This window comes from Kryptolebias marmoratus, linkage group LG10 (genome assembly GCF_001649575.2).
Source record: "Kryptolebias marmoratus isolate JLee-2015 linkage group LG10, ASM164957v2, whole genome shotgun sequence".
Classification (NCBI taxonomy): domain Eukaryota; kingdom Metazoa; phylum Chordata; class Actinopteri; order Cyprinodontiformes; family Rivulidae; genus Kryptolebias; species Kryptolebias marmoratus.
In genome coordinates, this window is record NC_051439.1 from 7,001,971 (window position 1) to 7,014,151 (window position 12,181).

Below are 12,181 nucleotides of genomic sequence, written 5' to 3' on the forward strand. Positions count from 1 at the left end.
TTTCTAAGGGAAATTAATTTGTCTCAGCAACAAACATACATTTTATATTTATCAATAAATATAGCAATCAGAAATGACATTAAAATAGCCTGTTAATCAGCTAATTAGTGAGCTGGAACATGGTCTGAATGACCTAAAGCTTTCTTTATGACAGTAGAACTGAATGAGTCTGTTGAAGAAAACTCCTCTGTCTTTGTAGTAATTGATGGGATGGATGGTCCATGATGGAAAACAATTTGTTCAGTGTCCTCATGTCCCTCATTGAGTCAAATATCTTCAGGTTCTAATGTGTTTTCCAGCCTTAGTAATGATTCTTTTTTTATTATTTTTAGTCAGCTGACATCTCTGGTACTGATGCTGCTCCTGCCACCTCAGACTGATCAAAGATCTGCAGCATCTTTCTCCTCATCCCATTCTTGAACACAGAATCAGTGTTGATGCTCCAGTCCAGCCTGTTGTTCAGGTCCACAACCTCCACTTCTTCTCCTGCAGTCGACCACCATCTCCTTTGTCTTGACCTCATTCAGGAGCGGACGATTTTGTGAGACCACTCCACAAAGTTGTTCCCTGTCCATCTCTAATACACCCAGCCACTAAAGGTGGCATGACTCTGAGTTGTCCTGAAAGTGTGAGGTGTACAGAAAGAACATGAACAGGGACAGGACCGTCCTTTGCAGTGATCACCACATCAGACAGGATCCTCCCCAGACACACAGACTGAGGCCTGTCGGACAGATAATCGGCAAACAGGAGGCCGTGAACCCACTGACACCCATCCTGAGCAGCTTCACGCTAAGTGAAGATGATTCTAACAGAACCTCCACCACCATCCAGGTGTGAGTGAGCAGCAGACAGATGACAGCATCATCCACCCCCTCATGGGGCTGGTAGGCAAATTGCAGAGGGTCAAGAGCAGATTTCACATGAGGTCCAAGGTGAGTCAGAACCAGTCTCTCCAAAACCGTCATAAGTGACCATCAGGGCAACCAGTCTGAAGTCACTGAGGTCAGATGGTGTGGGTTGTTTTCCTCGCATCACACTAAGCAGGATGTTTTCCAAATCGTCGCCACTTTTCCTATAGTAGGCTCAGGTTGAAGAGGTGCCGCAGGATTCCAGACAACTGGGAAGAACAGGACCTCCAAGACCCAGGGGGTTGATCCGATCAGGGCCTGCTGTGGTCTCTCCAGCTGCCTCCCCACCTGGCTCATCGTCACAGTGAAGCAGGGGTGTGTGGTTGCTATAGCAGAAGTTGGAGACGATTGGTTGTGAATAGCAGCATCCAACAAGATGGAGAGGGGGGCAGGGGGAGGGAGAGGGGTAGTCAGCAAAGAGTCTAGCTTTGTATTCTGAGTCAAAGTCATCATCGTATATATATATATATATATATATATATATATATATATATATNGACATTTAAATGATTTCCATATGTTTGAATCATCGTATATATATATATATATATATATATATATATATATATATATATATATATATATATATATATTTATGGGTGTAAAAACACTTAATTACATCAAGACTTGTTATCTCAAGGAGATGGACATTTAAATGATTTCCATATGTTTGCATCATCGTATATATATATATATATATATATATATATATATATACATATTTTTTTATGATGAGAAGGAATGAAAGTGTAACCATTTTGGTCAAACCTTCACAATAAGATCAGCAAAAATGTGTTTAGGTTATGTGATGTGAATGATTCTCAGCTATTACCACAAACGTAGTAAAAAAATCTGTAAAAATTAGCTGAGTTGTAATCATTTTTGTTTCCTAAGATCATGTCGATGTAACGGCCTCCATGAATCCAAAAGTTAATCAGTTGTAGAGGTACGGCCAATAATTAATGGCCGTACCTCTACAACTAATTAACTTTATAAAGGTTTCATTAAAATCCCTTCAGTGATTTACAGACAATGAACATCAAACTGAAGCCACACTTGATTTTAGTCTGGTGTAATGCTTTAATGTTCAGTCAGAAGACGGACTCCGCAATCTTCCCAACAAACGACAACGCAGACTGCATGGCACTTGTTTTATTCAAATCAAGTTGAAGAATCACTTTTGCACCTGAACCATCAGCGTGGATCACATCTGACTGATGTTTACATGATCAGCAACAGAAGGTTGAGAGGCTCTTCCTGCTGGAAGGTGCAATGATTTACACAAACTCAAAACAATGATTAAAAAGGTCCGGACTACTCTCTGGTTTGTCTGTAAAGATGACACAGTCAACGTATTTGATTCTCTTCAGTGGGAAAATCAACTATAAAGACATGTGCTGAGTAGTATTTGAATTAGCCACAGAAGATTCATAAATTCATAAACGGAAGAATACCATGTTGACGAAAAGCTACAAACCAATTGTCGCTCTGTCCAATCTCCACCCCGGGGTCTAACACCCGACAGGGTTTCATCAAATCCTAACAAAGTGGAAAACCCATGAAATCTGACAGCTACATCCCGTACCTGTGGAGAATATGCTAAACTCTACATAAATAAGACATCATTATTTAATAGTTACTCTAACTTCTAAAAGACCCAACACAAAATAGTTGTTATTGATAAATCGTTATTTTGAGCTATACATTAATATACAAACAAGACTAACTACACGTCGCAGATTCTTGTTGAGATGCAGACACAGATAAATCAGTTGGTACCCGAACAGCTCGATGAAACAAATGATTCAGTTAAAAGCAATTGTCTAATGTATATCTGCATGCTTTTAGTATGAGATAAACAAATGTGTAAAGAAATGACCTGTTGTTCATTTTACAAAGATGTTTTAAAATCCTATGTACAGATTTGCTGGCACCTTCAAAAGATGATTAATCTTTCCATTATATGATGTTTCAAACTAAGTGTTTGACCTTTATTATTATCACAGGAGCCTTCGGGATTTCTTTTTTAAATATTTAGCCTATTTAATGAGAACAAACAGCCACTGGGTAGTTTGGTTTGGTTTGGTTGTGTTCACCTCACTGAACATGGAGCAGAGAAAGCAAAGCTGAGAGGAGCCCAGGAAGAAGATTATAGATATCTGTGTTAAAGGTAAAGAAGCTTCATGTTCCTCTGACCACAGCTGACAAGATTATTAAAAAGGACAAAGTTCAATGGACTGTATCAACCTCCCAGGATGTGGATGCAAGAAGAAATGCAACCCCAGTTTGATCAGATACCCAAAACCATTTAGGCTGAACTCCAAGGTCAAAGTACGTCACTTTTTGATTGCACCACCCGTTCCATTTTGAATCATAATAATGGCAGAAAAAACACAAAACGCATGTTGACAAGCCCCAAAGTTTCCAAGACTGATGAAACAAAACTGGAGCTTATTAGACAGTGACAACAGCTGTATTTTTTCATTATTGTTTAAGAGTACCAACAGATTTATCCGTATCTGTAAATAATTTAATACGAAGTGAAGCCATGTTGGCACTGCAGTGAGTGAATCAATGATCTGTGGATACTGCCTGACCTCAGGGGATTTGTTCTGCCACAAACCAGAAATGATTCATAACATCCTGTTAGCATTGAAAACACAGACTCTCCTGAAGCGGAAAAAAAAAAATACATTTTACTACATTGAACTAAAGCATGCTCATACAAAGATGTGTGCGTTGATCAGGATGAGTAAGCTCAGACTAGACCAACTCTGTACGGCACTAATCAGCGGTGGCACTCACTATGACCATCTGGAACTCCTCTAATAAATATGGTTGCATTATTGAGAGAACACACAGGGACAATTGCATAAAAGAACTCGGCACGCAACCTTTCCCTTTGTTTACAGAGCAGTGCAAAGGCAGAAACTCAGAATCAATGACATTATCTACCAAATACTTGGTCTGATGTACTTGGAACGGGCCACAGCAGCCCGCTGAAATCAACCCAAGAGTCCAAGCTCTACTCAGAAACTTAGTGAAGAAACCGGATGCTCATTTTCTGTTCCACGTCCACCTTTTCCAAGACCTGAGAAAACAAAGAGAAACAAGTTTATCCTCAGAAACGTAGAACGCATCAAACCTAATGAACAGCTAGTAATCAGTAACGGACCGGCTCACGCACAAACAGGCAAAGAAAATCTGCTGTCGCCTTTCGTGGGCGGGCAACAACGGCATGGTGGTTGACTTGCCTTCATAAATTCTTGAAAGGAAATGCAGTTATCTCCGTTTTGGTCGGCCTCCTGGATGGTCCTGTCGGCGATGCTCCCAAGCTGCTCATCTGAAATGTTTACGCCAACCATCATCCGTAAGACCTGAAAAAGGAACAGGTGGACACGGGTGAAAAAGCAGCAGAGCGTTTACCCCGACAACGTGGCGAAATGTTGTGAAAACAGGGTTAATGGAACATTGCATTGCAGCAACACATGATCATTTGCAGTTATTTTGGTTCATTAACGAGTGACTGCAGGAACGATACGATTCTAAATTACAGAGCACACACGTTTAGTAAAAAATAAGAAAATAAAAACACACAAACGGTACTTGAGTTGCACATTTAATCACACAGGCTTGGTGAACCCGACGAAGCAGGTGACTCGGGACTGTTTTGCGCAAAACAAGGCATCTGTGTGAGTCATTTAACCGGCTGCTTGGAGTAATTACAGGTCACACAATGTCACTCCAAACCAAAGTGGCTTCACAAAGGGACGTCAAATAACACAGAGGGAGCCAAAATACACGATAAGAAACTGCTTGGGGAGAGATCAGCCTATAGTTAAGGTGAGATACGGCTTCATTATCAGCGCTGGGACAAAGTCTTCCATCAATTTAAAGTCCAGGTCCATGTCCTTAAAACAAATGTTGCACAAGAGGGCTTCAAATAAAGGCTTAGCGTTGCTTAAAGGAACACAAATCACCTTATGTTGAGAAATGATGGCGCTACAGCCATTTTGGTCAAACCTTGAAAATAATGTAATACTGCGAGGTCTTGCACGGTCGGTTAACGCTTGCATCACGTGTTCTGAAAGACTCAGCTACTACCACATCAGATTTCAGCTCTATATTTGTAAAACTGATTGAGTTCTTTTTGTGCTTTCTGTGGTCAGGTGGCTGCAGAGGTCATCTTGATTTGGGTTGACTCCAAATGTTATTCATTGATGTCTGTTCAATGGTTCATGAGATATTTTGCTAACAAACAGAGTTGACTCCAATAGTTCTTAACACAGATCTTAAGGTCTTAGATTATAAACTGGGAATGTCTAAGCTACTGCCACACCAAATCTTAGCTTCATATCTGTCAAACTGGCCGAATTGAAGCCATTTTTGTGTTTGCTAAGACTGCTTTGCTGTGGTGGCCATCTTGAACTGGGCTGAGGTGACTCAGCATCTCTTTCACACACTCACCTGCAGCAGCTCATCCCGAGAGATTTTGTCGTCTCTGTCCAGGTCATAAAGACGGAAAGCAACTGAAAAGAAGAAGAAGATGAAAAAAAAAGTAAGTCTTGAGACGCAGACCAAGTGGATATTATGAAACGGTGAGAACGATCCGGGTCAGAGGCTCTGCACTCACAGAGCAGCTTGTTCGTCCTGCTGTTCAGTGGCTCGGTGGTAGGGGGGTTCTTGTTCTTCTCGTTGTCCTCAACAGGCCTGAAGTGAGCCAAGGTGCGCATAAAGCCTCTGAAATTCACCTGGTCCTCCCTTAGGGAAAAAAAGTTCAGAATAAAGGAAAAAGGGTTTTCCTTGGATGGGACAGACAACATCTTTACTGAAAATAAAGCAGGATAGGGAACAGAATGAAAATAAAATCATATATAAACATTTGTCTGTTTGGTATTTGTCTTGTAAATGTGGCTATGTAAAAAAAAAAAAAACACACAGACCACAAAGATGAGCAATAAATTAAATTTTGATGTCCTGATTAATTCATCTTAAAATGACACCAGTGAATATTTTCCATTCAGAGCCATTAAGAAGTGGTTGTTCAGTGACAGATGGTTTTTTTTCTTAGTTCATCACTGAAGCAGCTGCCTACTTTACAATGTGACTCAAGGTTCTCTTAAAAAGATTTCTCTTAAAATAATAATTTGAGGCTGCTGTATGCTGTCATTACCTCTATCAAGGAGGTTATGTTTTCGGTAGTGTTGGCTGGTTTGTCTGTCTGTTAACAAGATTACAAAAAACCTAATGAACAGATTTGGATGACATTTTCAGGAAATATTGGGGTTGTCACAAAAAAAAAAAAACCCAGTCTGTAGCAGGCCTAAAGAACGTTTGAGGTTTTGTTGTTCAGCTGGAAAAGGATGAGGTGGAAGATCTGGGTGGATTCCAGTGTTTTCAGGTTTGGATCTGAATTGCACATTTGTTTACAAGGTAACATTTTCTGAAAGGGAAAATTACCAATCGGAGTCCATCAATTAATGTTTCGTTTGTTTTTTCCCCAAAATTCTACAGCGTGCTTCTATCAAAAATGCAAAAAGATCACAAAAGGCCGAATACTCACCCCTCAGGAAAGAAGGCGTTGATGATTCGGTCTCCCAGAGGGTTGATGGCCAACTCAGGGATTCTCTGGAAATCTTCTCGACTGCAGACGAGGGAAAAACAAGAATAAAGACTGAAGTTCTAACACAGCATACCTTTAGACAAAGAAGGAAGACTACTCAAACCCATCGTCAGCAGCATGAACTCAAACATCTGGCTGGTATTTTAGCTCCTCGTTGGAAACACCCCATCACATAAAGAACTCCAATGACTTTGAAACAACGTTCAACATTTGAAGCTATTTCCAGGAGTACCTAAGCTCCTGGTATCATTTGATTTTACTTCTTGTTTCCCTTGCATACCCACATCAGAAGCAGTGGAAACCATCAGAAAACGACTCCTACAAGACCGGGACTTAAACAACAGGACCAGTTTCACTCCTTTGAGGGAACAACACAGAGTTACGGGTTCAGATATGTGGACGAGACCTGGGTCAGAATCAACGCTAAGGAAGTAGAAGCGTTCACCAGACACATCAACTCTGTTAACAACAACATCGAGTTTGCCTGAGAAGATGCTAACGACAACAAGCTGCCTTTTTTGGACTGTCTGGTTCACATGGAAAGAGAGGACAGCCTCAACACTGAGGTCTACAGGAAACCAACACACACAGATCTGTTAGAACACGTCCCCACAAAGACTGAAGCTCTCCAAACATGCTGATATCCTAACTGAGCCTTTGACAAGTCAGCAAGGAAATCTACATAACACACCGCTAAACAGAACAAGGAGAACGGACGGAAAAAACATTATCATCAGTGTGGTGTCTGCAGTTCAGGAATGTCCAGAATTCTATATTGGAGAAACCAAACAGCCTCTCCACAGACGCATGGCTCCACACAGGAGAGCAGCTCCTCAGGACAGGACTCAGCTGTTCACCTCCACCTCAAGGATAAGAGACACTCTTTTGAGGACCAAAATATTCTGATTTTGGACCGAGAAGACAAGAAACCATATATGTCCAATGAGAGAAACCAACATTAAACAGAGGAGGAGGTCTCTGATTTCAGCTTTCTAAAACCTACAATGGAGCTTTAGGCCTGATCCCCAGTCAGTTTCACTCCAATCAACACCTGCACTCATGTGACCAGAGCGACCCATCAGTGAGTCGGGCTAACAAGGACCCTAACGAGCCTCTATTGTTAGGAGAGTAAGTTAATCTGCATGTGAATCCAGTTTACAGAACATCTCTGCTTTAAAAGCTTGAACTCCACACTCTGTTTTTAAAAACTTGTCGGACGAGAAGCGAAACGTCAACAGAATAGAAGTCCAGTTGTTTTTGTTTTTAACCTTTTTTGGGGGGGTATTGGATCCATACCAAACATACCTCACACTGATGACTAAACTCAACATGGTTCTCAACTAAAAGATTTTACCTGTTAGTTTGCTCAGAGTCCACAAGTGCTGTTTTTATTATTATTTACATTTTTTTTAATTCAATACATTTTAAGTAAAGTGAATAAATCTCACAAGGAAGAAAACGCTTAGAGGAGAACTGTCAAATATTGACTGTTACATATAATAATAGGATGTGTGTGAAATACACATAATATTTAAATTATTCTTTTTTGTTACTTCCTCAATCATGAAACTTGATCTGAGGCCAGGCTGGTGAAAATGCTGCTGGACCAGTAAACTTCCGTAGTTACTGTCTGACTTTGTGGTTAATTTCCACCCCTGTTAGAGGCAGGGCTACAGGCATGTTTTGGCTGTCTGCAGGGGAAAGGCAAAGACTCTTTTTCTCCCCTTTAGCACCCAGTTTTGAAAAATGGGGCACCTAAAAACCAGTTTCTGTAAAGCTGCAGTGCTGAAACGATATGAAACTTTTACATATTCACGACAGGAGAGCGTAGCCTATCCTCACGCTGCCGTCAGAGTCTGAAATCTGATGTACGTCTGCCAAGTACATCTGAACTTTGTACAAAAATCAAAACTCACAATAAATCATTACAACAGCAACAAAAACTGGACATGCAAAATAAATTTAAAACTAAAAAGAAAAAAAAGCTGGGTGAATTTAATGGTTTTCATGTAAGAAAATAGATTAAATAAATACACAAATAACAGACAAATACAATCTGATAACATAACTCTGTTAAAACCATCACTTTTTCAGTCAATTTTGTTGTTTCTTTGAAATGTTTTTGATAGATATTTATCTGGCAGCGACGTGCTTCTCTGTCTGCTGTTTCAGGTGTAAATGTGACACGAGGGTGTCCTCTGGCTGGTAATCCGGGGGCACGTTCCACACCTCGCTCCCGAGCTTTTAAGGGAAAATCTCACTGTTGTGGCAACTGACGAACGACACGGAAGCAACAAGCAAATGTGACCGAAAGCGCGGGCGCAACTAAAGCACCAGTTATGTGTAAACAACACCTTTTTAAAGACTGAGCCCTATAAAATCCCTCAGACACCTTTCTTTCCCTGACCTTGGAAGGCCTGACCTGCAAATGACTCCAAACCAAACCTTCAACTTAATAATTATCCAGCAATAACCTATTACTTATTGTAGAGCTGGAAATTAACAACTTACATGCCTCGCAGAAGGTCTCGGGTAATAAGATGGGAGTCAGACTTCTGTAATACTCAGTAAAAACGTAAAAACACAAGTACTAAAACTTCTGTCTCTAACCCATTTTCTCTTATAAATCCTAAACAAGTTGACCAGGCTGCTACACCTACAGGTGAAGGTGGATGATTAGGCTTCTGTCCATGTGTTTAATGTCTCTCTGTTAGCGTAATGTCCCATGAACCACTGGATGGATTTTAATTCAACCCTTTAAAGCAGGGCTGCTGTCCTGGGAGTTTTAGGTTTTTCTGCTCCAACACACCTGATTCAAACGGTTTAATCACCTCCTCACCAAATCATCAAGTTCTCCAGGAGCACGGCAACAAGTCATCCATTTAAACCAGGTGTTTTAAAGCAAGAGCACATTGAAAACATGCAGGACAGTGGCCCCCGAGGGATGGAGTTTGACACCCCTGCTTTAAACTAATCTTCGGATCCATCCTGAAGAACTCATTAGATGGCCGCCACAGCCGATCGACAAACACAAAGTTGTCCATTTTACAGCTACTGAGCTGAAACATTCGGTGTGGTGGCTGACAGTCACACACAACACACCACCCCGAGCACTGACAGATCATGAGACAGTTCCTGTTTCTGGGTGCTCTCAAATATCTACACCTAAAAACCTTTTGACCTTTAAACACCTTTCACAAAGCTGTAACACGATTATTTTAACCACTGCTTATTATCAAGTCCGTCACTAATTATGCTAATCTACAAACCTAAACCTATTTGTTTTAATAAGAGCCTAAACCCCCTAAAATGACAGCGCCTGGTTGGAGTGTTTCCGCCCAGGTGTTTTGTTACCTGAGGGTGCCGTTTTCTCCTTTATCCAGGCTGGTGAAGCGGCTGTACAGTCGCGTGATCTGGCTGTGAGAAACTGCAGGAAAAAGACAAAAAAAAAAAAAAAAACAGGCCGAAAACTTTACAACCAAGAGACCAAAAACAAACAAACAAACAAACAAACAAAAACAAGTCTCAGACAAGTCATGTAAAAACTGCTCGCAAAGAGTCCGAAAACACCTTTAGCTGCAACACAGCTAGCTTACGTTCCTCGTCTGATTTTTCCCCTCAAACAACTTACAGCCAGTTTCCTTCTTGATTTCCTCGATTTCTTCTTCTCGAAGTAACGTGGATGCTCTCGATCCCATAGTGAAATGCTAACGAGTTGGCCGGCTCGTCTTCTTCTTGCACAACCGGGACCAGAGAGAGAGAAGAAGACTCTCGACGTAAAGTTAGCGAGGAAAGCTAACAGAGCGAGCTAAAAAAAACCTCCTCCGGTAGGACACCCCTGAAAATAATTTAACTGACACCCCGCTAACACTGCTGCTCCGGTCCTCGGCTTCCCGTTAAACTTTTCCTCCAATTTGTCGTGATTTCATACTGAGGCGTATTTCCTGTCTTGAAAAAAAGTGTGTGGCGCAAGCGAGGCCACCGCCCACAGAGGAGACTCTTAGAGTTAGGTAGCATAGCTTTTTGCCTGTCTAAATTAATTTTAACAAAATTATTATTATTATTATTATTATTATTATTATTATTATTATTATTATTATTATTATTATTATTATTATTAATAAACGAGAAAAATAAAACATAACTAACGGATACTTTTTACGTTATGATAAAAAGTTTTACAAATGTACATTGCACCTAAAAAGCCAATTCTCTTGATAAATATCGACATATAGCACTCATTTATAATTTATGTTAGCTCTACTAACAGTGTCTGGAGTTCATTTCACTCAGACTAAAACTTATATAATGTAGTCTTTTTTCCTCATAATTCTGGAAATATTTAGCCTCATATAACATGCACTTCAGTATGTAAGTGTAGATAACTCAGCTTTTGTCTAGCCTAAACTATTTTGCTATTATTTAGCATCTATTCTATATATAAATGAGTAAAACAGATTAATAAACTAATGGCTTTTATTTAAGAAAATATGAAACTACTGATCAGATATATTCGATTAGCTGTGACATGATGACCCTCGGTATCAATGCAGGAAAAAAACTAACTAACTGGTGGTAGATGTCTGCAAACAGACACACCACAAAAAACACTGATTAACTTCCAGGAAACAAACACAGAGATAGTGGACTCCACTATCCAGTACTCAGGTGTTCACCAGAACAATAAACTGGACTGGATGACACACATGAACTCTACAGGAAGGGTCAGAGCAGACTCTACCTGCTCAGGAGACTCAAGGCTTTCAGGGTGCAGGGGGTCCTCCTGAAGACCTTCTCTGACACATTTGTGGCATCGGCCATATTCTGTGGCGTGGTCTGCTGGAGCAGCAGCTCATCAACAGCTGAGAGGAACCGGTTGGATGAGCTCTGTCCTGGGATGGCTCCTGGATCCAGTGCAGGTGGTGGGAGACAGGAGAGCTGTAGCTAAACTGACACCACACCTGGACAAGTCTCCCACCTGATGTATGACACTGTAACACCACTGGAAGGCTCCTTCAGAGACAGGCTGCTGCACAAAGGAGCGATATCAGCAGCTGTTAGACGCTCCAACCAACACTGCTCCCAACAAACCAAATAACTCTTTAAATTCCTGCACAGACCCCTATATTCTACTACATAACCTGTTTTTGTACAAATAAAATGCACAACTATACAGTTGCACTTGACCGAATACATTTTCATATTTTAATGTCTACATTTACTGTTTCTTAACTATGTAGTTTTTACTCAGTACTTTTGTCACTTTTTTGTAGTTTTTCTTCTTTTTTTAATTTATTTAATTAATTTATTTATTTAACCAGGTAAACCCCATTGAGATCTAGATCTCATTTTCAAGGGGGACCTGGGCAGAAATCTGCAGTGAACAGCAACCTGGTTACAAAACAAAATTAATTAATACATATGCACAAGTATAAAACAATTTAAAAACAATGACAATGTTTAAAAGAATCTTGTTGCCTGTTTTTAAGAATCGCTCGAAATAAGTCCAGTGAGATCAGTTCTGACATCTTTAGTTCTGACTGGAGCTGATTCCAGGCTGAAGGAGCCATTACACTGAACGCTTGCTTTCCTTTTTCAGTTCGGCAACGTGGAACATACAAAAGAAAAATGTTGTTGGAATGCAAGG

General features: G+C 40.4%; 1 protein-coding gene across 1 annotated transcript; it reads right to left on the reverse strand.

Annotated features, from left to right (window-relative positions):
• Positions 1-2,048: 2,048 nt before the first annotated feature.
• chp1 (calcineurin-like EF-hand protein 1) lies at positions 2,049-10,501 on the reverse strand. Its single transcript, XM_017410533.3, has 7 exons — positions 10,166-10,501; positions 9,889-9,961; positions 6,475-6,555; positions 5,545-5,672; positions 5,379-5,440; positions 4,166-4,288; positions 2,049-4,002 (listed from the first exon to the last, which is right to left on the reverse strand). The coding sequence occupies exons 1-7, from the start codon at positions 10,230-10,232 to the stop codon at positions 3,949-3,951; spliced, it is 588 nt and encodes a 195-aa protein (XP_017266022.1). The 5' UTR covers positions 10,233-10,501; the 3' UTR covers positions 2,049-3,948.
• Between the last annotated feature and the right edge of the window lie 1,680 nt (positions 10,502-12,181).

Coding starts and splice junctions, on each gene's coding strand:
- chp1 (XM_017410533.3), bottom strand. CDS start 10,232: ATGGGATCGAGAGCATCCACGTTACTTCGAGAAGAAGAAATCGAGGAA. Junction 4,289..5,378: donor CTCGGGATGAGCTGCTGCAG/GTGAGTGTGTGA, acceptor TTCCTTTTTCAG/GTCTTACGGATGATGGTTGG. Junction 4,003..4,165: donor CCTTTCAAGAATTTATGAAG/GCAAGTCAACCA, acceptor TTGTTTTCTCAG/GTCTTGGAAAAGGTGGACGT.